Here is a 10,656-nt window from a genome sequence, read left to right on the forward strand (position 1 = left end):
ACCCATCAATTTTCCGGGTTTATACTAGCAAACAGTGATTGCTGGCCGGAGGTGAATCATTACGACCGGCTTTACACCACACAAATGTGTACGTGGATTGCGGTATTTGTTAAGTATACAATCGCGTGTGGAACAGTTTACTCTAAGTAGTAAGGGAGTGGAGAACATTTTAATAAATTCCACGGGAGGGCGGAGCCTCGTGGATGTCACCGCCCGTGAGAGCTGCACATAGCTGGAAAACGAGCGCCCGTGCGCTGCCGTCCCTGGGTCCGCTTGCGATGCCACTCTCATGATGATGTAGAAACTCTAATATAGAAAAAACATGGTATAGAAAGAAACTAATAATATAGTTTATTTCTAACATAGAAAGAAACGCTAATACATGCGTGAAAGGGCTGTGATGATGTAGTAGATCCTCGGGTCGGCATCACGCGTACAGTCCTGAAGTCTGTCCACCAATCAGCTTCCAGGGATGAGGAACGGCCTCAAAGTCGCACTGTGATGACCAAATATCCGAAAGAAGAGTCCAGAAGCGCGTATTTAACGTAGATCGTATCGATGTGTGCGTTCGGATTATATGTGTTGGTAATGACTTTAGATTGACTGTCGCCTACACGACATATTTCTGGCTCAGTAATAGCGCGGTTATATTGAACACCCCCGTGACTGACTATATTGAACACCCCCGTTAAAATGAACCAATCGCCGACAAAATGTACCCGCGCGGAGTCAAACTTTCCTGAGCAAATGACTCCACTGAATGACGGTCTCATTTAATAATTCACCTTTTCCTCCTATCATTCAGTGTTCGTCGTATCTGTACATACAGCTACTTATAGCGCTGTATGTATGTTTCAATAAAGGTTCTTCAAAAGCATCAATCTTGACAGCCTTGTTAAGGGGATAGATTCAGTTTGTCTGATGTGATTGATCGAGCCGTTTGCAGAGATCAGTCTGCTTTGGTAACCTCCAGATTTTGAATCAAAGAGTCGTAAATTTGATTTAGTTTTTCTTCATTTCTACATCAAAAGTACAACTAATTGACTCAAAAGCCAGTATAAGGACTCTAATTTTTAAAAAATTTGACACTCCTTATTCTTTAAATAAATCACAATTTGACAGAAATGAGCTTACAGCTTGTCTCTGTTAACTGTACATTTGCTAGTATTTTATGTGCTTTATGTTGCTGTATGTTTTTTGTAGACTTGATTTACATATCTGATTTAAGTTTCTTGAACAAAGCAGATTTTAGTATTCACATGTTTAAGGATTGTCTTATCTTTGAATGCATCTGCTACTCAGGAGAGAAGAATCTTCAAACGTGTTCAAACGTCGGCCTTCACTGAATCAAAATAAATATTGATATTGTAAAGCAGCTCCAAAATCCTCAGTTCTACAAGGTATGAATACATATATTTTTATTTCTTCTTACTTTGTTAAGCTGATGTGCAGTCACCATACACTATGTTGTTAAAAATATAGTGGAATATTTTAAAAATGTGCTGAAGAAGTGATCACACACAGTCAATTTTTATTTATTTTTTCCTTGTTGAGCGTCTGCAGTAGGAGCGCCAAAAGAAACTAACCTTTCACCATAACAAGAAACGTTTGTTGTTGTTGTTTTTTTTTTTAACAGTGGTACAATTAAAAATAAATATCATAAAACACTTCTTTTTACAGTAAACCTGAGATTGAACTCAAAAACAATAACAAGCTGACGGGGAAAGCTTGTCTTCCTCCATCAGTCAGGACCAGAGATGTGGAGGTGAAGCTCTGACTTCACTTTATTTCTTTAGTTTCCTTGATTAAATCTGTTGGCTTTGAGTTGAGGGCGTTCACATACAGAGTACATAAACAGTGTAGGAGTTATAGTCACTTTCATATAAGGTACTAAATGTCAAAGGACAGTTCTGATTTATTACAAGCTGGGTCTTATTTTCATAGCTTGGGCCATTTCTAGCAGTTGTTCTCAATTAGGTGATGCCTGATGGGATGAAATGTTTGTTAAAAAAAACAAACAAAGCCCCCCCCCAAACAAACAAAAAAAACAAGTGGGAATTTTTGAGTTTGTTTTCGATCTGATCTGATCAACTGACTGCTTGTGTTTATTCAGTGTGTTCCCAGAACTGAGATCGTAACTCTGAGAGTAAACTGATGTTGTTTTTACTGTGGATAAAAATGATGGAAAAAAATACAAAAATAAAGCCGATGTCGTAATAAAGGCTAGAAATCCTACACTGTTTCCGCCTCCCGTTCGCACACTTGAATCAGTACAGAAACAAGTTTCATATTCAACCAAGTTCTGAGTAATACAAGTTTGATCCCATCTGCTATCATGCTGTGAATTTATGTCATGAACGTGATTAAGTCTGGTGTTATTCCATATTTTCTTACCGTCAGTAAAAACCCATGAAAAGACAATATTCTTGTTTAACATTTCCTGTCTGTGGATCTCTGCTCCAAACCCACTGGTTCCTACCATTGACAGTATATAAAGATGGACCACATGAGAGCTCATCAAAAGTGAATCTAAAACATCTGGATGCCCCCTGGTGGCTGGCTGCAGTACAGCTCATAAGCCCCTCCCCTTCATGTTAGCAGATGGAACGTGAGCCAAACTAAACTAAAAGTACACGTCAAATACATTTTTCTCAAAGATGGTTTCTGTCATTTTAGGTCGTTCTTATCACGCTGATGTTTGTTCAAGTGTTCATTTTTCTGAGCAGCTTAGTTGGTTGATGGTTGCATCCGGGATTTTTTGGCATTATATTTTATACAATGGGATGACGTGAAGATGTGTCAGTGATGTTAGTGGCTCTCACTGAAGATGGAGACTCTTAAAACAGCTTTCATTTTAAAGAGAAGTCTCACTAATTTCCCATAACAGCAGCAAGCTGTAGTTTTTATCAAACAAACAGGAAATTATTTTCAGCAGTGGATGAATCTACTTTTCTTGTTGGGAGAGTTGATTCATTGCTGTTCTTGTCTTTTCGTGGATTTGTGTCATTATTTAAAAAAAAGAATATCAACTGACTTCTGCATTAAAATGTTATAAATCCAATGAAATCTGGTCAGACAGAGTCTGTGTGTGTTGTTCCATCTCTTCAGCATCTCTGGCCTCAGGGTTCATCAATCTCACATCCTGAGATGCAACTGAAAAATAACGAAAACTAAATAATCACGATGACTAATAATATAACAATTAGCCACCGTCATAATATAATTGAGTAATAATCAGAGGGCAGGAAAGTTCAGTTCGTCCTCTATGAAGTATCCTCAGTTCAACAAGAGTTGGACGTTTTCTCCAGTCACTTTCCACGCCGGCGTCAGGGCCAGAGGGATCAGAGGTTCAGGGCTCGGGGTCAGGTTGGAGGAGGTCCACTGTGGAGCCTGATGGGGTTAGGAGGCATCCGGATGGCTTTTGTAGGGTCAAGTTCAATGGGAAGGGTCAAGTCTGGGGTCAACAGGCCTGAGAGGCGACTAGAGGAGTTGAGGACGGGGTCCCCTCATGTGTTTCTTCTGGGTTGCATTCAGGGAAATTTGTACAAATGTAACGTCTGTCACCCGTAGAACTCTGTGTTTAGATAATGACAGACCAAAACATACACGAAGCTCATACAAAATATTTTACTTGAGCTTAACTGACTCTCAGCTGAAGTAAATATGAATCAGATTTTGATGTAATGTGACAAATTACTGCTGGATTTTAAAGGTTTCATATAAAAACGTGTCCTTTTGAAGCTTCACCAGTGTCAACTTTTGTCTGAGATAAACCCAAGTTTAACTCTATGAAGGTCATTTCAGAAGGGCCCCTAAAGGACACAACTGGTTAACTTCTGTGTCAGTCAAAGGGGTTTAAATTTATAAAGGGGCCAATTCTACACACAAAAATGAGTTTATTAGTCACCGTCCTCAGCCTGCGAAAACACGTCTTTGTGACTGCCGTCTGCGTAGAGTAGAAAATAACCCTGATGATGTCACAGTGATGTCATCAGGGTTATCTCACCTTGGCATGGAGACCATACATTTACAGCAGAAAAACCTACAAGTCTGAAAGTCACTGGTCTAAGTCCAGTCAAAAGACTCAGTTCAATTGCATTGTGGGAAGTGTAGGATCTGTTGAGGCTTAAAAAGAGTTGGGACTAAAACTCGAGATATCTCAGCCTCTGCTGTTTTGATTTGATTCTGTTTTTTTCTTTGATCCTTTCTATGGGCTCAGAAAAGTCAAAAGTCCTTGTTCAGGCCTGCGGCGGCGAATGGGGGCCGGCGGGGTCATGCAGCTTCCTGATGTGTTTCTTCAGGTCAAAGTTCCTGCAGAAGCCCTTGCCGCAGGTGGGGCAGGTGAAGGGCTTCTTGTCGTTGTGTGTGTGCATGTGGAAGGTGAGGTTGTACACCTGGTGGAACGCCTTGCTGCAGATGGAGCACTTGAACTGCTTCTCCCCGCTGTGCGTCAGCTTGTGGTTCTTGTAGTTTCCTGCACAAAATCAGAGGACAGATGAGGACGAGGCCAAACAAGAGGACCAGCAAGTTCACGGAGGCTTAAACATCCATGAAATCTGTGGCTTCTGATGCTTCAAAGAAAAAAATCATTTCACAGGTTGTAGATATTTGCAAGCTGCCAGTTTCCTTTGTGGATTTTTGTGTCTTTTATTTCACAGTAAAATGAGAGCAAAAATGTGAGAGAAGTCTGAAAGAAACAGGATTTGTGTGACATTTTTTTATTCTCTTTTCCTGTTAAACATCTTGTTACCCCTCAGATTTCCAACTCATAGTCACCTGAAAACAGCATGAAGACGACATAATTAATGATTTTACTCATCATCTTTGTTGATTTTTGTAAATTCATAACCCATGAAGCAAAGTTTTGTTTGACGGTGAATCAGCCGGTGTCTGATGGTGAAACTGTGATGGAATGCTGTCAGTATGTTTAACTTTACTGTCACATAAGCTGTTTCATTCATCATCTGACAGGACGCTGAGTGAACCAAGGCCTCCAATTAAACCAGTTTAGGGTACAAATGGCTTTCATTTATTTAGTAGATTAGCATTTTGAGGACTGAGATGAATTTAAAGCCAACAAATTATCTGTAAAACTTCTTCTGTGTTTAATGTGGTCCCGCAGTCCTGATGGAAACTGAAAACCTCTTGGTCTAATCGGAGCTCCGGTTTAGTTTTGCTAAAAGGGTTAAACGCTCACCTTTCTGATGAAATCCTTTCCCGCAAAACTCGCACACGAATGGTTTGTATCCCGCGTGGATGCGCGTGTGCGTGTTGAGGGTGGAGCTGCGGTTGAAGGCCTTCCCGCATTGATTGCACTTGTGCGGTTTTTCCTGGAAAAATAAAACCAAATGAATAACAGCTCACAGGGGTGGAAAACGCCTCTGAAGGTTTCACTGCGATGCAACAGGAGACGATTTAAGATATTAAAGGTTTTCCTCAGCATTTAGAAGCCGGTCTGAGCACATTCGCTGTCTGTGAACTCGTCTGTACTGATGGAGTGTCTCAGTGAGGCCACAGGAGGAGCTCACGGACAGCAAACCGACTGAGGAGCTGCTCTCATCACGATGTCCGTTTATTTAATGTAATTCTCGTGCTGAACTTCAGAGTAAAGAGATGTTTTCCCAACAGATTTTGTTTGACAGGATTAAACTGTGAAAAGGACACCATGTTTACACCACAGCTTGTCTGTAAAATAAAAAAATATCCTACAAACCGCCTGCTGCAAATTTCCCAGACTTTTATCACATCAAACGCCGTGAAGATACTCAGAAAGTCCCACCAGAACGAAAAAGTTAAAAACTAAAAGTTAAAACTAAAACTGTCTGACGGCATCAAAGTCCTGAATGCGTTCTGGTAAAAACCCGGAAACTGAACATTAACGGAGATTTTTTCTTTTAAAACTCATGTTCATTTTATTCTTCCGTTTGGGAGATAATAAATAAATTAAAGAAGAAAATGGAGTGAGAGTTTCTCATCGTCAAACTGCGGCCGGAAAAATGCAATTTAAATCAACAAGAGGGAAACAAAACGTGTTGTTCTGCTTGGTGCCGAACTGGATCGGAAATCCGGATCCTACCTGAGTGTGGATGATTTTGTGCCGGCACAGCGTGCTCGCCTGCCGGAAGCCTTTCCCACACACCTTGCAGACGAAGGGCCTGGCGCCGGTGTGAACGGGCATGTGACGGGTCAGGTTGTAGTGCGCGTTAAACACCTGAGAGACAAGAGAAACGTTAATTAACCAACAAGAATAATAATGCAGAAACGCGTCACGCGTCCTCCTGAAGTCAGCCGAGAGACACAAACCCAACAGGCCGCCTGCGCTGCGCGATAAAGAAAAATGGAAGAACAACTGGGTGATTTGCTGTTGGGAGTAAATCTGACCTTCCTCTGATATCCCGCTTTGTGGCTCCACGGATTTTCATGTAAAGCCCAAAAGCACGAGGAAAAAGCGAAGAAATCAGGTACCCGTTAATTATCAGACTGAGTCTAATGAAGCGAACTCCGAGTGAATTCAACGGCTCGTTTTCACCCGCGAAGGCGGCGCACACTCGCGAATATTTACTGTTTTTCAACGAATAACCGATCGTGATTTGGACGAAATTAGCCGACAGGTTTTCTGAACTGAGACGTGAAGAAAATATTTCTATGAGGTCAGCATCGAACAAATACGGTAGAATCACACAGAGAAAAAACGAATAAAATAATGAACGAGACAAACTAAGTGACGGGCCGACAAAACAAAAAGAATAATAAAAAAAACAAACATCAAATAAAATCGGCGTTTTGTTCCTGACAGCCAAACATAAAAACGTAGTTAATGAAAACCGAGTCTTTATTAAAAACAGTCAGAGGGAGTTTAGGTCTGTTTGTAATAATATTTTAAACATAACACAAAATATTACGTGTGTTTGAATTTAAGCTTTTAAAATCTGAAAATTCTGCTAAATCCGAGCACAGTGAGCTCACTTTAGTGATTTGAATAAATAATCTATCACTCTGATCAAATGGAATCCACTTTACTGTCGTTTACTTCACTTTTTAACAGTAAAACTTCATCCCTAAGGCAGTTTGAGTAAATCCGCTTTGAATCCATCCAGAAAACAAACAGAAATGACAGAAATCTGAACCACAATCACAAACCAAAAGCGTCCGATTCGGTTGTTCAAGGAGCAAATGAATCGCGCTGCAGGTGGTTTGGTTTCCTCCTCAGGTCTGACATGAACCCGGACTCTCACCTTGCCGCAGACCTCGCAGGTGAAAACTTTGGGCTTGCTGCCGGGACACGAGCCGTTCAGCCGGGCCGCCGCCGCCGCGGCCGCCGCGGAGCCCTTGAAGATCTTGTCGGTGAGGATCTGGTCCCGCTCCTTCATGTAGTGCTGGATCTGGCTCTGAGACAGCTCCTTGAAGGCCTGCACGCCGGACACCGGGTACCGGTCCCCGGCCTGCTGGAGGCCCGGCTTGCTTTTCTCCGCCATGAAGGCTTTGTGTCGGGCGGTGAGCAGGTACGAGGCCATCGGGTGCAGGTTGACCAGGCCGGCCGGCGGGGGACACGCACCGCCGTCCCCGCTGCAGTTCAGGTAACACACGGTGCCCATGGTGGGGAAGGAGGACTGGTTCACCACTCGGGGTCTGAAGAGTTTGTACTGGCCAGCGGTCTGGCTCACAGCGGAGTCCTCCTGCTGGTTCTTATAGTTCAACCCAAAGCCCAAAAACTCTGCGGGAGCGGAGACAGAAGACGCATCGAAGTGGCCCGGATCCAGCCCGGTGATGCTAAGCCGGTGGCCCGGCTCATACCCGAGCGGCACCAGCGGGATCATACAGTGCAGCGAGGACGGACAGACGTCGGGTTTCCCCACGGGAGAGGGCTGGAACCAGCTGGGGAGCGGTATCGACTTGGGCTCGGGCGTCCTGGCCATAATCCGGTCGATGGAGAAAGCGAGAGGCTTGCTGCTGCTGCCGCCGGAGGTGAGCATGTCGGAGCCCGCGGGCTGGCTCCCAGAAGCCGGGGGGGAGCCGAGGATCCCCGCTGGGCGGCGGAGAGGACCGTCCATCACCTCCGCATCAAACGCGCCGCGACAACAGCAACAAGAAGCTGCTGGAGGGAAGCCGGGGGTCGGAGCTGCTCCTCACCGGCCCGCAGGAAAGGGCATCATCTGCCGAGGAACCCCCCCTCCCGATGCCGGCCCCGTCCCCCCCGCTTATTGACGACAGTCAGGGCGGCCGTGGATCGCTCGATGACGGCGTGCGGAGAGCCGAGACCTCGTCGATCGTTACCGTCCAGGAAGGAGCGCAGAGAAGGAGATAATTTGCTCAATTCTCTTCCGTCGATTCTCTGCACTTGTCGCCGCTGGAAGAGGAAGAGAGGAGGAGGAGGAGGTTGTTCCTTACTTGGCAGGACTCCTGCTCAACTGAAAGGTATTTGGTAAATCCCAGGTCCCCTTGTGGCTTCGCGTGACATCATTTTTCTTCCTAATCGCAGTACGCCAGACGCGCAGCGGCCGCGGGGTCAGGAGCTGTCAGAGTTTTAGATCAGTACGGACGCATGTTTGGCTCTTGAAACCCAGCCCTTTTACGCACGCCTAAGAGAAGAAACAGAGCTGTCATGTGGGCGAACTTGAGATAGATAAGGGATCGAGATATCGAACAGAAAATGGATTTAAAGCCATCGATCTCAGACTCGATGGGCTTTGGGTCTCTGAATCACAAACTTCGACTCGGGCACTTTTTTTCTTTTTCTTTTGCGCACCAGAATTTTGGATGCCGAAATCCACCAGCGGCAGAACAAAAACTATTTTAGGTAGACCCTGCTAAAGAAGCAACGTGAGAAACAACCTGCATCATATGTGCTACCTGCCTTTTTGTAATAATAAAAATAAAATAATATAATAATAATAATAGGAACGCGGATGAGTGAAACAGGCGGTGAATCTGATGCTCAGTTTGCCCCTCAAGGCTTTGAAGATGGAGAGAAATAAAAGTGAGCGCTGAGGGCCTGAAGAACAAACACATCAGACTGAAAGTGATCTGCTGACCATCACCGCAGCACACAGAGGATTTTTAACTGTTTCACTTTAGTTTTGCTCTGATGGAGACTCTGAACGCGCTGTGTTGTAATGAAGATGATCAGGACTGACGCGGCGGAGGATTTCAGTCATTCGTCTGTAAATCACTGATTTGCTCTGTGCAACCAAAGAAATATTTCCAGAAATGAAAATGTCAACACGTACTACCTCAACCGTCACAACTCCTAAATTTAATATAAAAAACAAAGAATTTATTAATAAATAGGACAAATTCTAGATGCCGTTTTTATGGCTTGATATTTTTTTTTCAAAATATTAATTTTTAGCGACCCGAACTGAAACGCGAAGCCACTAAGACACAACATCATCCAGTTTAAAAGCAGAATATTAAGGAGGAATTAATGCGTAATAAATTGTTAGAAATGTGAGATTTTTAGACGGGATTCTGAACATTTCAGCTCACAGAGAATTCACAGCAGATTCCCATTTCATGATGTTTATTGTTATTTATGTTCCGAGGCCGGTAAGAATCCCGCCGTGAGTCCTTATTAGCAGCAGCTCATATTACTGCGCTGTTAATAATATTTTAATGAACAGACCTGCAGCTTCCCGCCCTGGTTTTGTTTCGGTTGTCATTATTGTTGTAAATCCTGCAGCGGCAGATGATTTACACGGCAGATTTAGTGTATATGAAGGGATTTGAGGCCTTTAGTCTCACAGTAGGGAAATTCTCTATTCATTCATAGTCAGTATTGTTAACAAAAATATCGCGGAGGCTACAACACAACAACAATGATAATAATAATAATAAGAATAACGTATCATGATGAGCATCTTTATGAAGGCATGTGACCACAGTACAGCAGCGATACACCAACACGTGTCATATGAGATTATTTTATCTGTGACAAAGCAGGTGTTAATCCGCCCCGTTTTTGTCTGCAGGCTAAACCTTCTTTATTAAAATCATTTAAATCTTGTAATTCTTTCATTTTCTTCCTGACTGATCTTAGTTTAGTTTTAGTTTAACACGAGCTTCAAATCAAATTAACCAAATCTGTGGTTCCTCGTGCTTGTCTCAGGTGAGCACATCAGCTCAGGGGAAGCGGTCCACAGGTGAGGCTGCTTAGAACACCAACAGGACGAAATCTGAAGCTTTTACCTCATTAACGTAACGTGCGTTTTCAAATCTCTTTTTTGACCCGAATTTTAATAAAAAAAATTCTTACTCATTTTTTGCTTTCTTTGCCTGAATGATGATTCTTCTTCTTATTATTATTAAGTAACAGTAATGATGCGTCTCTCGTGTTGTGTTTGTGTCTGTCAGCAGCAACACGCAGACTCGGGGTTTTTGTTGTAGGTTTGATGCTCATTTTAAAGAGGAAAGAAAAGAAAATGCAGCTGATGGACGACAGCCAGCAGACAGTTTCCATGGAACAGAAAAACCCTTAGAAACCTGCACAAACCTGCAGGACTGAGGCGAACCGGAGGATGCAGCAGAACGGAAGTCGAGCGCTGAGATTTTAAAGAGAAAATTCTGAAATGTTCGGATGAGTTTTAGGAAGAAATTAAAGAGCAACGAGCCAAAATCGACACAGGAAATAACGCCGGGTTTGTAAAAGAATGAAGATGT

General features: G+C 43.3%; 1 protein-coding gene across 1 annotated transcript; it reads right to left on the bottom strand.

Annotated features, from left to right (window-relative positions):
• Positions 1-3,097: 3,097 nt before the first annotated feature.
• Positions 3,098-8,819, bottom strand: fezf1 (FEZ family zinc finger 1). Its single transcript, XM_046395449.1, has 4 exons — positions 7,236-8,819; positions 6,077-6,211; positions 5,198-5,330; positions 3,098-4,474 (listed from the first exon to the last, which is right to left on the bottom strand). Exons 1-4 carry the CDS (start codon positions 8,049-8,051, stop codon positions 4,239-4,241), a joined length of 1,320 nt encoding a protein of 439 aa, XP_046251405.1. The 5' UTR covers positions 8,052-8,819; the 3' UTR covers positions 3,098-4,238.
• Between the last annotated feature and the right edge of the window lie 1,837 nt (positions 8,820-10,656).

This window comes from Scatophagus argus, chromosome 7, assembly GCF_020382885.2.
Source record: "Scatophagus argus isolate fScaArg1 chromosome 7, fScaArg1.pri, whole genome shotgun sequence".
Lineage (NCBI taxonomy): Eukaryota > Metazoa > Chordata > Actinopteri > Scatophagidae > Scatophagus > Scatophagus argus.

What these genes read in the sequence shown, in the direction of transcription:
- fezf1 (XM_046395449.1), bottom strand. Translation starts at nt 8,051, where the DNA reads ATGGACGGTCCTCTCCGCCGCCCAGCGGGGATCCTCGGCTCCCCCCCG. An exon ending in CCTGCGAGGTCTGCGGCAAG is followed by an intron (nt 6,212 to 7,235) that starts GTGAGAGTCCGG and finishes CTTGTCTCTCAG; the next exon opens with GTGTTTAACGCGCACTACAA. An exon ending in ACAAAATCATCCACACTCAG is followed by an intron (nt 5,331 to 6,076) that starts GTAGGATCCGGA and finishes TTATTTTTCCAG; the next exon opens with GAAAAACCGCACAAGTGCAA.